The sequence below is a fragment of the Poecilia reticulata genome, chromosome 18, assembly GCF_904066995.2.
Source record: "Poecilia reticulata chromosome 18, P_reticulata-male-v2, whole genome shotgun sequence".
Lineage (NCBI taxonomy): Eukaryota > Metazoa > Chordata > Actinopteri > Cyprinodontiformes > Poeciliidae > Poecilia > Poecilia reticulata.
The window spans coordinates 9,691,753-9,714,382 of record NC_088847.1 but is presented as its reverse complement, the minus strand read 5'-3'; the positions used below and the strand labels follow the sequence as shown (position 1 = coordinate 9,714,382).

General features: G+C 37.2%; 2 protein-coding genes and 2 long non-coding RNA genes across 5 annotated transcripts in view; 3 read left to right on the top strand and 1 right to left on the bottom strand.

Annotated features, from left to right (window-relative positions):
- The window catches only part of LOC145548720 (uncharacterized), an 88,445-nt gene that overhangs the window by 24,389 nt on the left and 41,426 nt on the right, over positions 1-22,630 (bottom strand). The window lies entirely within an intron of this gene.
- Positions 1-22,630, top strand: part of LOC103475901 (uncharacterized) — a 60,844-nt gene that overhangs the window by 35,718 nt on the left and 2,496 nt on the right. The gene's annotated exons all lie outside the window — the stretch shown is intronic.
- On the top strand, positions 12,863-15,915 carry LOC145548722 (uncharacterized). Its single transcript, XR_014084728.1, has 3 exons — positions 12,863-13,104; positions 13,412-13,444; positions 15,790-15,915. It is a non-coding gene; the product is annotated as an uncharacterized LOC145548722 (long non-coding RNA).
- On the top strand, positions 17,006-21,942 carry LOC145548855 (putative killer cell immunoglobulin-like receptor like protein KIR3DP1). Its single transcript, XM_081599909.1, has 6 exons — positions 17,006-17,021; positions 17,118-17,384; positions 18,345-18,596; positions 19,908-20,177; positions 20,576-20,875; positions 21,590-21,942. Exons 1-6 carry the CDS (start codon positions 17,006-17,008, stop codon positions 21,940-21,942), a joined length of 1,458 nt encoding a protein of 485 aa, XP_081456035.1.

Sequence of the window (22,630 nt, the reverse complement as noted above, 5' to 3'; positions counted from 1 at the left end):
GCAGAAAAATCTCAAGGACATGTACATCAAGAAGGGCAAAGAGATGAAGAGAGAATTACTGGCAGTGGAAAAGTTTACCAATCCAGAGGCGCTCAACCCTGCCATTATCGCTTCCCAAGTACACAGCGACATAAAACGCAAGAGCAAAAGGCTGCTGCAGCAGGACTTGGAGCAACTGAAGGTTGCTCATATTGTCAAAGAGGAAGAGTTTATGTCGCAGATCCAGGCAGAAAAAAAGAAAAGCGACACCCTCCAACAAGAGCTGGACGAGATCAAGGCTCGCTACGAAAAGCTTCAGTCAAAATATGAAGCCAACATTCGTGAGGGGAAGCCGAAGGTCGACAGGAAGCTGTTTTATGAAGAGAAACGCAAGCAGGACCAAAAGCTCTTTGAAAATCTGAGAGAAGAGAAGAACAATCTCCAAGAGCAAATGTCCAAAGAGATCGCCTGCCTGCAGGAAACGGAGAGATGTCTGCAAAGTCAGCTGGAGCAGATTACGGTTTCCTTCCAAGAACTCAGCCTGAGGTATGAAGAAGATGTTTCTGGACTGAGACAGAAAGCAGAAGGTTATCAGCTTGAGATGAATCATGAGAAAAAAGTGCATTTGGAAAAAATAAAGGAATTCGGAGCTGAGAAGGAAAATCTCCAAAAAGAGCTCAATGCCTTGAAACAAATGTACTCCGCCAGCTCCGTTAATTATAAAAAGGAGGTGGAAAATCTGAAAACGAAGCTCCAAGAGAGAGAAGAGCAAGAACCTCCAAGAAGGAAAGTGGCTAGGCGACTAGAAAAAAATGGGAAAAAACATGCTGCCCCTGTAAACATCTCTGACCTGGCATCCATGAATCTCGACCAACTCTTGGAGGAAACCTTGTCAGAGGATATTGAAATACCTGATGCATCTCCCAAGGAGGTCAATGACTTTGTAGAAGAAATGCTGAGAGAGTCAGCATTTTCTACAAACGCTGGAAGTGACAGACCACTGTGAAAACTCAGGTCAGAGAAAACTGAAAGCCCAGATCCTGAACCTGTGGAAGCAAGAGTTCCTAAAACAACGTTGGGAAAAGATACTGCACTCTCTAGGACTCAAGAATCCTCAAAAATGGCTCAAATGCAAGAAGGCTACTAAAACAAGTTTGGGAAAAGATACTGCTCTCTCTAGGACTCAAGAATCCTCAAAAATGGCTCAAATGCAAGAAGGCTACTAAAAAAAGTTTGGGAAAAGATACTGCTCTCTCTAGGACTCAAGAATCCTCAAAAATGGCTAAAATGCAAGAAGGCTACTAAAAAAAGTTTGGGAAAAGATACTGCTCTCTCTAGGACTCAAGAATCCTCAAAAATGGCTCAAATGCAAGAAGGCTACTAAAAAAAGTTTGGGAAAAGATACTGCTCTCTCTAGGACTCAAGAATCCTCAAAAATGGCTCAAGTGCAAGAAGGCTACTAAAACAAGCAATTAGAACCCTTTCAACATTCTCCAAATATATCTCAAATTATGCACACAAAAAAAACACACATATAAGCCGCATGGCTTGGTAGCAGCCACACAGAAAATATGTCTCAGTTCTTAACTGGGTGCTTCTTTCTGTAGGTGATTGTAGGTTCTCTCTGTGTTATTGTGGATTTTCTCGGGGTGCTCCGGTTCCCCCACTTAAGTTAGGTAAATCTAAAGAAAGGGTTAATTGATTTCAAAAACTGTAAAATGGTTCATATTTGAGAAACATATGTGCCATTTAAAGACACTGCAGCTCATACCTGGAATTGTTTGCAAAACTGTACTTTCCAAATACATTTGCAATCAAATTGAGCTTCTTTATACCTATTTTGTACATAACAAACGAACCAGGGGCGGACCTATAGGACGGGCTGGGGTGGGGCGGATGCTGCCGGGCCCGGGTCGGATGGAGCCCGGGTCTGGAGGTGCCAGGGAGGGAGGACTGGTTTCAAGTCGCTTAAATGTCTGATTATAGATGGAGAAAGTCCGCCCTCGCCTGTTGAGAAAGATGTATTTAATGTTAAAGTGAACAGTTTCAGTTTCGCTCCCCCCTCCCCCCGCTCAACAGACTACAGCAGCTAATGCATGTAAGGGGCCCGGTGATTCGTTAGGGGCCCGGTAATTGGCCCCGCCCCCCGGCCCGACGCTGACTTCTTCCGCTAGTGGAACGAACGAACAAAAATATCAATAAAACCATGAGTGGGTGGGTACCTGCCTACCCACCTAGGTAGTTGGCAGGGTATCTTACCTGCAGATTTAACTACCTACCCATTATATTAATTACCCACGCCATGCTGAATTTCAGCTGTGACCATCATTCAGCCCAAATAAAGAAATATAGGAAAATGCTTTTATTAGGCAGGCTCTTTCATAAGTTCAAAATGTAATATTTGGACTTTATACACACACACACACATATATATATACATTCATAAATATATATATATATATTTATATATGTATATATATATATGTATATTTACATATATATGTATATGTATATGTACAAATACATATATACACACACACACACATATATACATACAAATATAAATATATATATATATATATATATATATATATATATATATATATATATATATATATATATATAAAAATTCCCTTCTCACCCTCCTCGGGTGGTCTGTTTCATCCTCTGAGCTCGGGTCCTCTACCAGAGGCCTGGGAGCTTGAGGTTCTGCGCAGTATCTTGGCTGTGCCTAGAACTGCACATTTCTGGACTGAGATGTCTGATGTTGTTCCTGGGATCTGTTGTAGCCACTGCTCCAGTTTGGGGGTGACTGCCCCGAGGGCCCCAATGACCACAGGCACCACTGTGGTCTTCACCTTCCAGGTCTTTTCCAGTTCCTCCCTGAGGCCCTGGTACTTCTCCAATTTCTCATGCTCCTTTTTCCTGATGTTGTAATCACTTGGTATTGCTACATCCACCACAACGGCTTTCCTCTGTTCTTTATCCACCACCACAATGTCCGGTTGGTTCGCCATTACCATCTTGTCTGTCTGGATCTGGAAGTCCCACAGGATCTTAGCTCGGTCATTCTCCACCACTTTTGGGGGTGTTCCCCACTTTGATCTCGGGGCTTCCAGTCCATATTCTGCACAGATGTTCCTGTACACTATGCCTGCCACTTGGTTATGTCGTTCCATGTACGATTTCCCTGCCAGCATCTTGCACCCTGCTATTATGTGCTGGACTGTCTCAGGGGCCTCCTTGCACAACCTACACCTTGGGTCTTGTCTGGTGTGGTAGATCTGAGCCTCTATTGCTCTGGTGTTTAGGGCCTGTTCCTGGGCGGCCAGGATGAGAGCCTCTGTGCTGTCCTTGAGTCCAGCTTTCTCCAGCCATTGGTAGGTTTTCCTGACATCAGCCACTTCAGTTATTTGTCGGTGGTACATCCCATGTAGGGGCTTGTCCTCCCATGATGGTACTTCCAGCACCTTGTCTTCTGTTCCCCATTGCCTGAGACATTCGCTGAGCACATCGTCCGTTGAGGCTTTGTCCTTGATGTATTTATGGATCTTGGATGTTTCATCCTGGACAGTGGCTCTCACACTCACTAGTCCTCTGCCTCCTTCCTTACGGCTCGTGTACAGTCTCAGGGTGCTGGATTTGGGGTGGAATCCTCCATGCATGGTTAGTAGCTTCCTAGTCTTAACATCCGTGGCCTTCATCTCTTCCATTGGCCAGCTAATTATTCCGGCAGGGTATCTGATTACTGGTAAGGCATAGCTGTTTATTGCACGGATCTTGTTCTTGCCATTGAGCTGGCTTCTCAGGACTTGCCTTATTCGTTGGAGGTATTTGGCTGTGGCTCCTTTCCTTGTGACCTCATTGAGGTTCCCATTTGCTTGTGGTATTCCCAGGTACTTGTAGCTGTGCTCTATGTCTGCTATTGTTCCTTCTGGGAGTGAGACCCCTTCTGTGTGGGCGACCTTCCCTCTCTTTGTAACCATCCGACCACACTTCTCTAGTCCGAATGACATCCCAATGTCAGTGCTGTAGATCCTGGTGGTGTGGATCAGTGAGTCGATGTCTCGCTCGCTCTTGGCGTACAGCTTGATGTCATCCATGTAGAGGAGGTGACTGATCGTGGCCCCATTCTTGAGTCGGTATCCGTAGCCAGTCTTGTTGATGATTTGGCTGAGAGGGTTCAGGCCTATGCAGAACAGCAGTGGGGACAGAGCATCTCCTTGGTATATGCCACATTTGATGGACACTTGTGCAAGTGGTTTGCAGTTGGCTTCAAGGGTGGTTTTCCACAGCCCCATCGAGTTTGCAATGAAGGCTCTTAGAGTCCTATTGATGTTGTACATCTCTAAGCATTCAATGATCCAAGTGTGTGGCATTGAGTCATAGGCTTTCTTGTAATCAATCCAAGCGGTACACAGGTTGGTGTGTCGGGTTTTGCAGTCTCGGGCGACTGTGTGGTCTACAAGGAGTTGGTGTTTGGCTCCTCTGCTATTTATGCCTATGCCCTTCTGTGCCTTGCTCATGTATTTATTCATGTGCCCGCTTATCTTAGCCGCTATGATGCCTGACATGAGCTTCCATGTTGTAGAGAGACAGGTTATTGGCCGATAGTTGGATGGGACTGAACCCTTCGAGGGATCCTTCTCTATCAGGATTGTGCGCCCTTCAGTTAACCATTCAGGGTGAGTCCCATTTTGTAGCAGCTGGTTCAGTTGAGCTGCCAGTCGCTCATGGAGGGCAGTGAGTTTCTTAAGCCAGTAGGCATGGATCATGTCAGGTCCTGGTGCTGTCCAGTTTTTCATACCCGAGACTCTGTCTTGGACATCTGCCACAGTGATGGTTACCGGGGCTTGTTCCGGGAGGTTGCTGTGGTCCTCTCGTAGAGAGGTTAGCCACTGTGCATTGCTGTTGTGGGACGCCTCCCTTTCCCATATGCCTTTCCAGTATTGTTCAGTCTCCAGCCTGGGTGGGTCTGCTCTGTTGTTATTACCCTGCCATTGAGAGTACACTTTGGCTGGTTGGGTGGCGAAGAGCCGGTTAATCCTCCTGGCTTCATTCTCTCTCGTGTATCTCTTTAGGCGGCTGGCCAAGGCTTGGAGCCTTTGTTTGGCAGTTTCGAGTGCTTCAGGTATGGGCATCTGGCTGTACTTCTTGGGTACTGATCTTTTCATTGCACCCCTTTGGAGCTCTGACAGTTGACTCACTTCCCTCCTTGTGATCTTGATCTTAGCCTCTAACCGTCTTTTCCATGGTGGGTATTGGGTCTTATGGTTGCTCTTATAACCAAGCATCTCAAGGATCACTGATGCTGAGTTGTATATCAGCTCATTGGTTTCTGTTATGGTGTTGGTAGGGATCGTTCTCAATGCTGCATTCACATCTTCAATGAGACTTTCTGATGGTACTTCACTGAGCCGTTGTAATTGGCGTCGGGGTCGTCTGGTGTTCATTCGGGCCATGATTCTCTCTCTCAGGTCAGTTGCTGCCTCGTTCAGCTCAGATGGTTCGTTCATTACTGGGGCTACATACCCAGTCTCTGGGCGGGGAGTTGTAGTTGACTCCCTTCTGACCTGGCATCCTGGCTCCTTCCCGTAGCACTTGTGTTGTACCTCGTCAATCTCAAGTTGTGACAGCAGTTGCCGTTTGCGGATGTTGGAACACTGAGCTACTAGTTGTTTGGCAGTTAGTGTTGACTGGGGATGTCGAGCTAACCATTCCTCCCACAGTCTTTGCATGTAGCCCCTCTGACTAGGATTACTTGAGTAGTAGCATTCCAACAGATCCATGTTTTCACCTCTCGCCCATTTCCGTCTTGTTCCAGTAGCCCACTTTTCATCAGGGTGCTCTGGTTCCCCAGCACCTGACGCAGACCTTGTTTGACCGGGCGACGTCTGAGCCGGCATGTCGTGCTTATTTGTGTCTCTCATGGTATGAGGTAGGCTATATAGCTCCAAGGGTCTTGCCTAAGGACCCACACTGACAGCTCAATGTCACCGTTGTAACTTTTTTGCCCCAGCCCCAGCCTGGCCTCGAACCCGGGTCTCCCGGGTGGAAGACTGGTGACTTACCTATTGAGCTATACAGTCAGCTCAATACACATTGGTGTATATATATACACCAATGTGTGTATATATATATATATATATATATGTATAATATATATACACACATTGGTATATATGTACATATTCATAAATTATATATATATATATATATACAAATACATACATGTGTGTGTATATATACATATTGGTATGTATATAAACACACACACACACATATATATATATACACAAATATAAATATACACATATGTATATGTATATATATATATATATATATATATATATATATATATATATATATATATATATATATATATATATATATATATATATATACATATATGTATATGTACAAATATGTATCTATACATGTATATATATACATACAAATATAAATATATATATACACATGTATGTATATGTACACATATATGTCTATATATAATGTATATATACATATATATATATATATATACACACATGTGTATATGTACATATATTCATATATATGTGTGTACAAATACATATACATGTGTGTGTATATACGTATTTGTATGTATATATACACACACACACATATATATATATATACAAATATAAATATATATACACATGTATGTGCATGTAAATATATATATATATATATATATATATATATACATGTATAATATATATACACACACACATAGACATATATATATGTGTGTGTACATTATATATATACATATATGTATATGTACAAATATGTATCTATACATGTATATATACATACAAATATAAATATATATATATATATATATATATATATATATATATATATATATATATATATATATATATATATATATATATATATATATATATATATAATGTAACTGGTCATAAATGTATTTATTTAACACATTCAACACAAAAATAAAAATCTCGATTTATACTTTGTGGCAGTTCGTTACCAGAAAAAACCCCGCTTATTTCTTAAAACCAAATTAATAACATGTAGTTTATAAGACAGAAGCTCTTTCGAAATAATGCTTACCTGATAAGATATAAGACATTTACAGTTGGCAAATTTTGCAAAAGTAAATATCTGAAGTTCACTTAGTGGCTCTTGGTTACCAGTAAACACACTCATCTCTTAGCAACAAAAATGGTTATTGTTCAAAAAACATAAAATTTGTTCTGCTCTTTTGAATTGGAGTGGAGCGGCAAAGTGAGAAGGATGGAAAAAAGAGAGCAAGGAAAAGACAAAAACTGGACACATTTTGTTCGTCGTCTTGGAGATGAAGCGGAGTTTTTTGTTGGCAGCGATTCAAGCCCGACAAAACTGGCAGCGCAGCCAGGGAGCCAGGATAGCAACTCTAATGTTAATCACAATGTGTGAGTTAACTGATTATAAACTGTACCAGTCCCAAGGTTTATATTGGAGCCGCCTGGGAGAGCGGCGCGCGTGATCCGCACCGAGTTGCAAAGATCCAGAGATGCACGAGGCGCTGCGACACGCTGCGCATGCGGCGGCGTCAGCTCGTGCCGCTGCGTGTCCGCTTCAACGCGCACAATGAGCCGAGCTCCGTGCTCATAATAAATTAAAACAAATTCAATAATTTCCATTGGCATGATTTATCACTTCTCTTTTAATTTCTCTTTCTTTCTACAAAAACCTGTATGATAAAAGCTTTCAGGTTGGTGCTTTGGTCTCAGCTAAACCTTTTTTTGAAGGAAAATTTTATTTACAAAAACTTCAAAATTCATTTTATTTGTCGTTTTGTTTATTTATTTTGGATATTTGAAAGTCCTTCCAGTTGCAGTGTTAAATGTTCATTATAATTTAAAGTTTACTGATATTTCAGATTGTGTTCTTGCATTATAATTTTCCCATTAACATTTATTACTTAAAAATGGTATAAAAGCAACAATAACATTGTTATCAAAAATCAAAATTTGTTATGGTGACAGGTCTACACACATATGATTTATAGTGTAGTTAGTTTATTGCCATGGATGGTATAGTTACTTTGAAAGAGTAATTTGATCACTGAATGAAAAATTCATCCATCAGCTAGAAAATGTGCATCTCTTTTCCCTCCATCGTTTACGTTTCTGTCGCTGGTGTTACATATGAAACGTATCTCCCCAAGCAAAAAGAAGAGAGCAACAATATGTGTTTTCTAAAAATAATCACAAATACTTAACTTGGATACGTAATTTTAATCTGATTATTGGATTGTAAATTGGCTGCACGTAAACTCGGTGTGAACGAAACCATGGTTCGGCTTTGGAGACGGAGTGCTGCGTCCTTAATATATCCAGCAGATTTATTAGGACGCAGCCCTCTGCTGGTTCCTTGTGGAAAACCGAGAGCAGCTTCCAGTTTTGTTTTGTTTTTTGTTGTTTTTTTTTTTAAAAATTGAAGGTGCTAGTATGGTTTTTGAAGGTGCTATAGTCCAAAAAAAAAAACGGTAATTGGTTTTAAAATATTTTTTGAAAATGAATTATCTGCAAATAATGCCATCTTCAAGTGTCTGCTGTAGTAGTGACTAGCGGCGTAATCATGTAATGTTCTTACCACTAGATGGCAGTAGGTACAGAACATTTTACATTAAAACAAGAGAATCAGTGATGCATGAATGTTACAGGAAGCGGTGAGAGCATCGAATCTAGCCTGACTGTGATGACAGTGATGGAAAAGACAGTGAAGCTCAGCAGTAGTTGGAAAGAACATGGGTCCATTTCCCACAACATATCTGTGAAGTGAGCTTCTCAAGCCTGGTTACTATAAAAACTAAACCCAGAGAGAGACTGAGAGTTGTTGAGGAAGAGCTTTGTCTTTCTTCAATTTCTGCCAGGAAATCAGCTGTTTTCATCCAAACATGCACAGGTTTCACACCAGGTGGGTAAAATATACAGATATTGACATTTTGTACATCCCTCTTCATATTGTAACAGTGAATATGAAGTGAAATGTTTCCCAAATATTATTGCTTCTTTCAGAATAAGAATTATTTTCTGTATTCCGGCTAAAAGAACACTTGTGGATTAGTTTGTAAAACACTTTGAAGTTTTCTACAACTTCTTTAAATTTAACACCACAGTGTTGTGGCTGTTCAGGTGTATTTTTGAAGTGGATATGTTAAGTGCAATTTGAAATAAGAAATGTAAAATGTGATAAAAATACATTTTTGTGTTTATTTGATTCCTATTCAAGATACTTTGATAAGAATGACTATATTTGTAATATAGGCGGCTACAGAGTATCTTTGTTTGCATTTTTAGCTGGTGGGGTGCCTCGTGATTTTTTCAATTAAAACAATGTACCTTGGCTCAAAAAGGTTGAAAAACAATGCTCTAACTAGCTGACTGGCTGGCTATAGGAGTGATGTTTCTCTTCTCAGCTGAAATCCTGTCTTGTTTCCAGATCCTCATCCAGCAGCTTCTCTCTCAGTGAATCCTGACAGAGTTCAACACTTCAGATCTGAATCTGTGCCTCTGAGCTGTGAGGGAAACTCTACTGGGTGGAGAGTGATGAAGTTTATAGAAACAGATTCACTGTCAGACTGCTCCATCTGGGGGAAAATGAATGGATCTACATGTACCATCAACATAAACCAGTCTGATAGTGGAGTTTACTGGTGTGAGTCTGGATCAGGAGAGTTCAGCAACGCTGTCAACATCACTGTACATGGTGGGTTATGACGTATGAACTTTTCCTTATGCCTCAACTTTGAATGTACGTTTGAGTGCATGTGCTGCTTTTATAAATATTTTGAATATTTGTCACTTGAGCTCGTCATAATGTGTGCTACAACATGACGAGATCATGTTACAGCAGGTAAAGTGCAAAATGTTTACTGATTTAACTTTATGAAGTTTATTTTATCTTCAAACATAAAAATCCAGCAGATTTTAACAACAGTTCAGGGGGACGGAAGGTCGTCTGGATTGTTTCCCATAAATCCACAGGCCAGATGATCTTCATCTCTCTGCTTCGGTATCAGTGGTGGATTTAGCAGGAGTGAAAGAAAGAAGGATCCAGTTCAAATGTTCAGGTTCTTCAACACGTCTGACTCTCATTGACCAGAGGAGATGAGAACCAGAGCTCCCTCTACACAAATCAAACCCATAGCTGGATATGAATATTATAATTAATCACTTATGTTATAATCTGAACATTTCAAGTGAAAATGTTTACATGCACACAACTATGCTTTTAATATGATGGGAGTAAAATTTCAAAAGCAACATTGCAGTAGATTAGACTGAGAGTCACCTGGTTTATTGTTCTAAAGATTCAAAGCTTAAAAATCTGAAGTAAAACATGATTTGTTTTGCCATCTCCAAAAATATTAAACAGCTGAATATTTGAATAACATGTGAGAACTCTGAAAGAAATCTATTGTAATGCCCTTTAACAGCCACTAGAGGGTGATACAGACTAGTAATTTAACCGTGAAGGTACAGAGTTTCATCATCCCAGTTTATTTTTGAACTGTTCATATTTATGACAAGCAACACAAAACGAATGTATATAGGAACCAGAACCAGAAGCTATAATTTTCTAAACTTAACCCTCCTGCTATATTATGATTATAAATGCATTAATAAAATCTGTCAATGAGATATTTATGAAGAAGCAGGAAGAAACTTTAAAACTTCTTTAATTCTGACTGTTGACATAAGTTTCTTCCTGCCCACAGCCATCAGCCTGTTCCTTGAAGAAAATTATGTAATATGAGTTTCATCAACTGGGTTATGGGTTAGGTTTAGTACTAAGGTGTTAATACTAAACCTTAGTATTCACTAACACTTACTTAACCTAAGTAAGGGTAGGTCTACATTCTTGTTGGAACCTTTTAGTTCCAACAAGTGTTTGCTAACTGCTGCTGCCGCTAATCTGGAGGAGCTACATGGAGGATGCAGAAGGGAAGAGTTCACTGTGTGGGAGAGATTGGCTGAGGACTGCAGCTCCAAGTAGAAGATTTGTGCAAATAAATGGCACATTTTATGAACTTAACACTTGATTGTGGATAAAATGGGAATTTTGACACATAATTTGTCCCTGTAGAACAGAAAGCATAGAGAGACTTCACTTATTATACATTCTGATGCTGGTGATCAGTCTGACTGCATTTGCTTCACACAGTCTTACTTCTATTTTTATTATAGTTCAGTTCATATCTGATTGTGGTAATGAGGTAATTCTCACTATGAGGCTCTTTAGACACGAAGAGGAACCATAAAGTTTCTGTCTGTCTGTTCTCACAACCTAGAAACCAGAAAAAAACAAAAACATCTCTATAAACAGACAGTAGAAGCATATTGTCACTGTTGGACAGAAAACATTTTATATAGAAAATTTAAATTTTTCAACAACAAAAAACATACAGAAAAACTACATCAAATGAAAAAAAACTAGAAAAAGAAAAATTGATTTGAACCAGTTTAAATTTTAAACACTATTATTATCCTTCATTCTCTGCATTAATGGATCCACCAGACCTTGATGATCCAGAGCTGATGGATCATCAAGGTCATAATCTGGGTCTGATATTTAAGGTTGAACCCAGCCCCGGCTCCGGACGAGTTTAACGGGGAGGGGAATCGGATTATTTTTGGGAATAAAATCAATCTACATAGCAATGATAATTAATATTACACATGTAAAAGAAAAAGGTACAGTGCAGTAAAACTACTATAAGTACCTTTTTTTCCAAAAATGTTATTCAAGCTAATATAACAAGTACTACCCACTTTTCAGCATAGACAACATCAGTAGTCTACAGGCTACTTGTTAACAAGCTGAAGGTGCTGTATTGATATTAGCTAGCTAGTCATCTTGTAGCTAACATTACCTGCATCCAACAGCTTTACTCAACTCAGTCAGTTAGTTTGGGGGACAAAACTCTGCAAAGTTTTTTGTGTTTTGCTGGTTTTCTGCTATGATTCAAACACAAACATGAGTAGCTCTGCACAGCAGCAGCAGGTCTCCGTCACTGCCGCACAGTGCCAACGTCTTATGGTCTTAGAGCTCATGTTGCGTTTAAACGCTGCTCGGAAAAATAGGTTACCATTTGTTAGCTACGTTTTAAACACTTTTAACTGCTGAAAAAAGTGACAGAAGGCACAGACATGGGGAGTGTGGAAGCCCCTACTGTATCAAATTGATATAGAAATAACAGAAAGGTGGCCACTTTAAGGTAAAAACAATCAGCTTCCAGTCCAGGAGGGACATGGGTTACTCTGTGGGCAGGCAATGCCACCAGGCCTGGTTGAACGCTTTACTGCGGCTCAACCATCTCTTGTTGGTTTCACTTAACCTCTCTCTCTCTCTCTCTCTCTCTCTCTCTCTCTCTGTCTCTCTCTCTCTCTCTCTCTCTCTCTCTCTCTCTCTCTCTCTCTCTCTCTCTCTCTCTCTCTCTCTCTCTCTCGCACACATTCATACCAGCTTTAGCTCCTTTTTCAGTAACATCATGGTATTCAATGTTCCATGAGTCATGAGCTGCTTTTAATCACATTATAATAACCCATTGTGTCACTTAGCAGCATAGAAGCTGCAAAACCACCAGACAGATCATTTGTTCATCACTGAGCTGAGAAGCAGCTGAAAGGAAGTTACTCGAAGAAGGTGTGAAAAAATATTTTTTGAAAATATTAGAAGTTTAAGAATCAAAAAAGAAAATAGTTATTTTGCTAACTTTAAACACAAAACTGCTCACAAAAACTCAGATTCACATCAAGGTCTTTCTTTAAAGTCACAGTATTTTTATAACCACATTAATAGTTTTGTTCATGAAACAGGTTGAAATGTTTGTGCAGTGGACAGGAAATAAAACCCACCAACTGCTGTGGTCAAAGCTGCTGCTGCTGTTCTGACGTTTGTGATAAAGGGAAGGAAACACACAGCTATACTGAGAAGAATAAAACATGTTGATGTCATTTATGTGTGACAGATGTAACTTCTGCTTCATACTTCTAGATAAAACAACGTAGAAACCTTTCTGATGAGCAGAAGGTCTGGATGTGAGGATGGAGAACGCTCTGCTCTGCATGCTGGGATTTTTCTGTAAGTTCATCACTGACTTCATGTTCAATAATCAAAATGTTTCTGCATGAAGGAAACAGAGTTTATCATTATTTGATCTGTTTCTCTGTCACCTTGACAAGAAGTGATGTGTGTTTCTATGATTAACTCTGCATGTTGTCTTTGTGTTATATAAATGCTTTTTGACGTTAAATCTTTTTGGCATTAAATTTTTTATCTCTGACTTTATTTCTAAAACCAAAGCATTTTTACCTGAAATGCTGCTATAATTAATATATATTTGTTTTGAGTTTAATCATGTCTGATCAGCTTCTGTTCTTCATTGCAGTTCTCAGTAATCTCATCTATGTAAATGCTGAAGGTAAGAATCAGTTTTTCTTGTTTGTTTTTCGTTCAGTTTATGATAAATATATAATTAAACACCAAACTTTAAACATTTTTATGCATTTTAAATTAAATATATATTTTTATCAGTTTTATTTGATAGCTAGTTGAACAACATTGTATCGATTTGTGTTGAAATAAAGATCTTTAAGTACAAAATATTAACCGTTGATGAACATTTTTCTCTCTATTTGATCATCTCAACTGATTCGAGGGAATCAGGAAATAAAGACTATAATCAGGAGAGAGACACGGAAACAAGTCAGTAACTGTCTGGTTTCAAGATCAAACTGTCTAACTCATTTAATGGCTGCCTCAGCATCTTATATTAATCATATGAAGTTAGCATGTTTATAAGATGTTAATGTGTTTAAAACTGAAGATTCACATGAGAGGAACCTTAAAGAGGAGAAAGGTTTGTGCTTTTCTGTAAAAGTTGAAAGGTTTTCTCTCTTCAGTGCCATCTGGTGTCTGTGATGTGAAGGCAAAAAGTTAATGTGGACAAAGTTACTTCCCTTTTCTTTACACTGACATTTATTAATCTCACCATCAGTCATTAAGACTTTACTATTTATAATCGTGCAGTTTTTTAGAAAATTATTCTGACTATTATTTCTTACATTTACAACAAATATCATTGGATCTTTTGTTGTCTTCAATGAGTTTATTTTCTCATTGAGATTTCAAAAATACCTTCAGTGATTTATTCTTGTTTTCTGTAAGTTAGTATTGATCTGGATCAAAGGAAAGATTGTCTTTAAGATCCAAATATTTATTTTTTGAGATATTGGTGCAGTTGATAGAACTGTTGCCTTGCAGCAAGAAGGTTCTGGGTTCGATTCCCATTCTGGGGTTCTTTGCATGTTCTCCCTGTGCATGGTGGGTTTTCTCCAGGTACTCCGGTTTCCTCCCACAGTCCAAAAACATGACTGTCAGGTTAATTGGTTTCTCTAAATTCTCTTTAGCTGTGAGTGTGTGTATCGTTGTCTGTCTCTGTGTTGCCCTGTAATGGACTGGCGACCTGCCCAGGGTGACCCCGCCTCTCGGGGTCAGTTGACAGCTGTGCACCAGCATCCCTCCTGACCCCCGTTTGATAAGGGTGTAAAAAAATGGATGGATGGATTCCTGGCATCATCAGCATCACTAAGAGTGTTTAAATATAAGTTTGGTGAAATTTGTGAACAAATCAAACTTAAACACAAAGATTATTAGCAACACAACAATCAAACTATGAAGAAGATTCTTTGGACTGTCTAATTAAATCCTAAATTAAAAATTTAATCTTTTATCTCTGTTGAAACCATTAAATCTAATTTAATACCACTGATATTCTTGATATATGAATGTTAAGACTGTGGTCTGTGTTAAAATTCCAGCAGTAAAATAAAAAACCCTCTGATAAAGTCAGATTTAGAAACTTCTGATCTGGTTGGTGGATCTTCAGGTTTTCTCTCCAGTTCATCCTGCAAATGCCTGCAGTCAATAAATGACTTAACAGTTTTGTTGTGTGTGTGAAGGTTTCAAAGTTTCAGTCACAGGAAACATCATTCTCTGCTGGAGCTGATTTATTATTTTCACGCTCAACACATTTTCTTCTTGTGATAAATGAAATAATCTGCCAGTGGAACTAATAGTTTTTCATCACTAGTTCAGAATCTTTTTATTTGCTGATAAGTTCCTTGTAAGTTTCTCTTGTCTATTTTCAAGTGTTTTAAGATATTTGCATTAGAAACTAGAAGAAAATATTTTATTAGATTTTGTATTTTAGATTTTGTATTTTTGCAAATACATTATTTTTTAGATTAAAAACCTGCAACAGTTCTGCAATTTTTAGAACAATTTATCTCTATAGTCTGTGAGGATCCTGGTTCAGGAAGATGTGCAGGAAATCATGATTTCAGCTAAATAACTACTATTGCTGCCTGATGATGTTTATCTGTATTTGATAGTGTAAAATGATTTAATTAATTGTTTTTAGTGTGCAGTTTCTCCAGACCACAAACAAACATTTGTAACTCCAATCATTTGATGATTTGACAGATTTTTATATTTTAACTGATTCAAAGGAAACAACTACACTGACCTCAGGTGCAAACTTCATACAGGAACTTGGTACAAAATATACATTTTTATGTTTGAAGATTTTTGAATGAATATATTCTTTTTATTTCTGTATCATCTGTGATTACTTTTTGTCCTTAAAAATCGACTAAATTTCTGTTTTGTCATATTTACCCTTGGACACAATAAATGATTGATTCTTGACATGACAGGAAATGTTTATATGTTACATTTCTAACCAGAGATTCTTTATGTGAACAGATTCCATTAAACCCACTGTGACCCTGAAACACAACTGGTCTGAGATATTCAGAGGAGAGACGGTCACTCTGAGATGTGACATCAGAGGAGGAGGAACTGAGTGGACGTATTATTGGAAAATAAATGACAGAGACTATGAAATATCCAGTCAATCCATACCAATAACAGCCTACAGTGGAAGATTCATGTGCTGTGGAAGAAGAAACGATGTATCAACACAAGAGAGTGATGAATACTCATTAACTGTTTGTAAGTAATCTGTTATTGACATGAAGAGACGATTATAAATGTTTCATCAATCTCATTTAATCAGCAACATTTTTCCTACCTAGAATTTTATATTGCTTTAATATTTTAAAGTTTCAGACAAAAACTAAAAATCAGCTTTTCCTGCTGCTTAAAATCATTTATTGATCAATTTTTTAGAGAAAAAATATCATATCGCTATAATCATCTGCAGAAGTGAATGTTTTGTCAGTAAAACAATGTTATAAATGTTAAACTTCATTTCTGTCATATTTATTTAAAATCAATAACCCCAAACTGAGAGAAAATATAAACATGGAGGAAGTTTAAAAAAAATCAGTTTTAAATATGATCAAAAGTTTGGAAGGAGCATAGAGAACAGATGATTGGACCAAGACTTTTGCTCAATACTCTCTATTTGAGTAAAATGTCTATCATATAAAATCACTCCATCTTTAATTGATCCAATTAAAGCTGATAGGAGGCAGATTGTGATTCTCTGGTCCTGCTGCAGTTTTACCACTGTGGTTCCTCTGAGTTCAATTCATCTGATTGTCTGAAAGTTTAGGAAAATTACCACTAGACTAAAAATAGTTCAGCCTTTAGTTGTCAGCAGCTGTTTCCTTGTTGAATGACTGAGAAGTGATTTGTTCAGTAGAGCTGATTTCCAGCCCAGTTCTCCTGACTGCAGCAGAACATTAGAAGATGTTCTGGTTCAGTTTTTTTTTCATTCTGATGTTAAAAACTCTTCCTGAGTCTTTCAGTCTGGATCTTCATCCTTCTGGACCTCCTGCTTCATAAATATACAAGTTGTAGCATTAGAAATTATCAGATTTTTTTACTGCAGATTTGAGATTTTGTTTACATTTTGCTTGAGGTTTTGCTAGATAACACTCTAGAATAAAATATCTAGAGTGTTATTATTATATTTTTTTAAGATATCAGTTATTTCATAATTATTATAAGCATGATGATAGAACAGACCTGTCAGTTTTTGCTAAGGATTCATTATTTGTGTTTGGTTCTAGTGGCTCCAGATTGTAATCTGAATATTTATTTGTTTTTATGTTTTGCATCAACAGATAATAAACCCAAAGCCATAGTAACACCAGTGACAACATTCTTGCCAGTAGGGGGCAGTGTGACACTGACTTGTTCAGTGAAGGTCTCTGCTGGCTGGAAGTTTGACTGGTACAAGAAGTCAGTGTATTATCCATATCAGTTCATCAGAATCAGTGGACCAGGTGCAGTCCTCAGTGTCACATGGGGCGGTGTTTACAAATGCAGAGGAGGAAGAGGAGATCCAGTTTTCTACACTGAATACAGCGATGAAGTCGACATTAAATCTGGTGAGTTTAATCATTTTAATCATCAACCTAATTAGAGATTCAGTTTGGACCATCAGTTTCTGTCCCAGTTCAATAGAAATAGTTCATATTTGAACCAACAATATCAAATAATAATCACTAGGAACAGACAGATTATGCAGTATTTTACAAACTTTTTGACACAATGAACACAACATTTATACTATTTTATATAAACAATCTGGAACAAGTTTATCAGAATAACTGGAGAAAAAAAGAGTATAATTACAAGCCTATTAGTCACTGAAACAATGAACAGAATGAACCACAATCTTCACTGTGAGATCACAACAACAATCAAGTCAAAGATGAACTGTTGACCCAATCAGAGTCTTTCCTTATATTAAATAAATCAATCAGTAAAACAAAAATGCTGAGCAGCTGCATAATCCATCTTATGTGAACATGATGCTTCTGTCAAGATGTCGCTGTGCTAAAACTCTGTTCGAGGAGACCCCATAAGGGCACATCCTCACATGGATCGATGTTTTCAATGTTTTTATCTTTTTATTTTTAAAATCTTTTTCAAAATCTCTTTCTCTGTTTTTATTTTTATTTTAATCATGTAAAGCACTTTGAAATGCCTTCCTGCTGAAATGTGTTACACAAATAAAATTTGATTGATTGTCATGATCAGATGTCTGAGACTTTAGATATTTCTTGTTGGACATTTTAAAACATAAACCACATGTGGCTCTGCTGCAGTTAATGGAAGATTAACTGTATTATATTTTACCTGTATGAATGTGTCAAAGACTTTAACTCTCAGGTAAAATCTGTTCTCTGCTGGAACTGATTTGTCATTTTGAGTTTTAGATGTAAAATTGCAACAATGCTGCAATTTGTGACATAATATGATTAACATCAACACAGCAGAAAAAGTTTTACTGCTAATGTTTTGTATTATTACATTTCTAACCAGATATTTCTTTATGTGATCAGTTTTCATTAAACCCAGTGTCTCCCTGAAACCCAACTGGTCTCCAATATATAATGGAGAGACGGTCACTCTGAGCTGTGAGATCAGAGGAGGAGGAGGAACTGAGTGGACGTATGAATGGAAACCAACCAGGTTAAATTATTCTCCAACATCCAGTGAATACAGGATCAGCAAAGCTCACAGTGGAACATTCAGCTGCAGAGGAAAAGGAAACCATCAGTTCACACAATGGACTCAATACTCATTAACTGTTGGTAAGTAGATCATCTGTTATAGACATGAAGTTATTATTTACAATGTTCCATCAAGTTGCAATTAAAAAGGTCACTTTTCTTAACATTTGTTGACCACATATTTTAGTTTAGCTTTTCACACACAGAAATTAAAAATCAATGTTTCCCTTTCTTTCAAATCATTCATTGATCAACTTGATCAATGAATGATTGGTCATTCATTAATCAAAAGAAAAAATCATTTCATAGATTTATGCCAAATAAAAGGTTGATGCTAAAAGACAAAGATTTCTTGAAAAATCAATGTTTTTTTTCTTCTTCAAATCATTCATTGATCAACTTCTAAGAAATACCAAAATAATTTTTTGCTCCAATCAGCTGCAAATGTGCAGTTTTTTTCAGAAAAACAATGTTGTAAAGTTTGAATTGTAATTCTGTGATATTTAGTCCAACTTTTTATGTCTCTGATTATCTCATAATCTCTGTAAGACATTTAAACCAGCCAGGCTGGCAGCCAGACTTTCTTTTACCCTTTTTACCGTCCTGCCAGATGCAGATGAGATTTTATACAATTATGTTGAATAATATCTTGAATTCTGGATTTAAGATGAAAAAGATAAAGAGTTGTTAATAATATAGAAATAAAATAAATCAAAACTGATATTGCTTGGAAAGTCTGGAGGAACTTTGAAAACAATAACTTTTAAAGATGACAGAAAGTTTAAATATTTGAAGGTATATTTAAACTTTAGTTGTCAGCAGCTGTTTCCTTGTTGAATGACTGAGAAGTGATTTGTTCAGTAGAGCTGATTTCCAGCCCAGTTCTCCTGACTGCAGCAGAACATTAGAAGATGTTCTGGTTCAGTTTGGTTCAGTTCAGCTCTGAAGGGATTTGATACATGAATTGATTCAATCACTATCTGATTATTATGATTTCTGTTTTTTTTATTGAATATGTAAGTCCATAAAGATCACATATGCTGTTAAAAACATTTGACAGAATAAATCTGTGAATTGTTGTATATTCATACAAAAGTTAAGAAACGTGTCTCATGTGTTCTTTAGACTCACTTCTGTCAAATATTAGAAGTTAAATTAAAACAATTACGTTTTAAAGTGTGATTTGAGGGAATAAAATGCATACTTTGTTAGAATTAACTTGCTTCAAAAAATATTATACAGTGGATATGAATTGTACTTGTCCAATTCATATCCACTTAAAAAAATCAAATGATGTTTTTTAAGTGGTGCTATATAAATGAATCAAATTAAATTACATTGAAACGAGTCAAATTATGATATTTTAGTTCTATTTGTCTTTTTCTCAATCAGCTTCAAATAAACCCAGAGCCTCACTGACAGTGAAGGACACAATCATACCAGCAGGGGGCAGAGTAGCACTGACCTGCTCTGTGGACATCGGTGAAAGCTGGAAGATTTACTGGTACAGACATTCACATCGTACAGCTCAGGACATAATAAACAATAAACCAGATGGAGTCCTCAGGGTCTCAGGTGGAGGTGTTTACAGCTGCAGAGGAGGAAGAGGAGATCCAGTTTTCTACACTGAATACAGCACAAAGGTCACCATTCATGAAACTGGTGAGTTTAGTTTCTGTTCATCAATAAAAAAACAAATTGATTGATTGACTCTTTGTTTACCAACAGAGTAAAACTAACAAGAAAAGGATAAAATGTAGTTTTTATTCATAAAGTCTGAAAATTTAATCCACTGGATTTAAGATCAGGGTGTATCCTGCCTCTGACCAGAAAGTGCTGGAGATAGAAACCATTAAAGACAATCAGCTGTAAACAATGGATGGATATTTGTTACTAAGATTTATAATCACTAAACTGTTGCCATTTTAAGTAAATCTCATGATAAGTATCATTAAAATCATTTAGAAATTAAGTTTATAACACATTAATACATAGCATTTTAGTCCATGTTAAATTCTAATATAATAATATTAATGTTTCTTGATGTTTGATTTCAACAGGTAAACTTGTTCCTGTCCTCTCTGTGTCTCCATCATGGCTGAATCCTGGAGCCTCAGTGACTCTGAGCTGTGAGGTTCAACCTCAGGATGCAGGTTGGAGGTTCTACTGGTATAAAGCTTTTATTAAACCGTCAAGCAGCTCCTACAGCTATGAGCTGCTTCCTGGCAGCACCAGTGGTACTGAACAGAACTTCACCATTAATGGATCGACTCACACAGCAGGATTTGTGTGCAAAGCAGGAAGAGGAGAACCAGTGAACTACACTGATTACAGTGAACCAAAGCTTATCTGGTCTGCAGGTCAGTTTGTTTCTCTCTATGCTATAAATAAACAGAAGCCATGATTTCAGTTTTATTTAATGTTGCCTAGTCTTTAACACTAATCAAAAGTATGTTGCATATTGTCTGTTCTTTTACTAATTATCCAAAAAGGTGAAATATGCTTCAGATTTTTATACTTTTACCAGATAATAAACTAGAATTACTTTAGATTCAGACAGTAAAAATCAAATCAACATTATCAGAATTCGCTTCGTCACAAAATATAACTAAAGAGATTTATGATTTAATCAGATTGGTGATCTTGTAAGCCTGGATACATTCAGTAATCTAGAGCTGAGTTGGTGGTTTGGTTAGAAATATTTAATGGTTGTAAACAAGTAGAACAAAGACAACAGAGAAGAAGAAATAAAGACCTGAACAAACTACATACAGGGAGAGCATTGCAGTCTGACATCTGGAACCTGAATGTAGTCAAGAAAAATAAGTCAGCAGGTTGAGCTGCTAAGTTTTGGCAAATAAAAATATTTACCAGCTTTATTTGTAAAATATGGCTGATAGTTATTTTATTTTAGATACACTGAAATATGTGGATCATCTTCAAAGTTTGATCAACATGTTGAAATGTTTGAACAGATCTTTATTATTAAAGATGTATAAAAATCAAAGTATTATTTTCAACCAGACATTTTAAAGATATTTCTGTTCTCAGATGAAATCCTGTCTTGTTTCCAGATCCTCATCCAGCAGCTTCTCTCTCAGTGAATCCTGACAGAGTTCAACACTTCAGATCTGAATCTGTGTCTCTGATCTGTGAGGGAAAAACTGCTGAGTGGAGAGTGATGAGGTTTATAGAAAGAGATTCACTGTCAGACTTTACCTGCTCCATCTGGGGGGAAATGACTGGATCTACATGCACCATCAACATGAACCAGTTTCATAGTGGAGTTTACTGGTGTGAGTCTGAATCAGGAGAGTTCAGCAATGCAGTGAACATCACTGTACATGGTAGGTCAAGATTTATCATTGTTTTCCTTCTCTTCACTTTGAATTTCAGCATCAAAGGGCTGATGTGCGTACTGTTTTAAGCACCTTTAAATATAAATATTTTTTTTTCCTAAATTGTAATGTCTATATATTTTATCATCAAGGATGTCCAGGCAAGTGTATCTGAAAAAGTGCAATGACTAACAAATTAAAATAAAAACTTTTTGATTTAAATTTAGGTCAAACTTATTGCTCTTATCCATATTTGCTTCTAGATTAAATATGTTCTACTTCAATAAAACAGAAACTAAAACTTTACCTGATTTCTGTCAACAACAAAAATCAGCCTGACCTACTGTGTGGTCAGGCACTCAGTCTGGGTTCAGGGTTCCCAAGTTGTCTTTTTGAAAATGACATGATGTATCAATAACAAAAAAAAATCACTGATTCTTTTAGTGTTTAACCAAATTGTGATTTTATATTTTAAAAATTAAAAACTTTCATTTTGTGAGATTCTTGTCACTCAGTCGTTTTAAACTCTTGTTTTGTCCTCTGTTGTGGACATCTGAACGCTCAGCTTATCTTTTATTCATAAATCTGAATAGAGGAAGCAAAAATTTGACTGAGAGCAGATTTCCATGGGAATAATGAGAAATGTGCATTTTACATGAGTTACACAAGAAAAAACGCCAAACATCATCAAAATCATTCTAATGGTATAGTTTTACACGGCATTGACAAGTGGTCATAAATCAAACTGACAAAATGTAAAAAGATATGTGGTCCTGA

What these genes read in the sequence shown, in the direction of transcription:
- LOC145548855 (XM_081599909.1), top strand. An exon ending in TGAAGTCGACATTAAATCTG is followed by an intron (nt 17,385 to 18,344) that starts GTGAGTTTAATC and finishes TTATGTGATCAG; the next exon opens with TTTTCATTAAACCCAGTGTC. An exon ending in AAAGCTTATCTGGTCTGCAG is followed by an intron (nt 20,876 to 21,589) that starts GTCAGTTTGTTT and finishes TCTTGTTTCCAG; the next exon opens with ATCCTCATCCAGCAGCTTCT.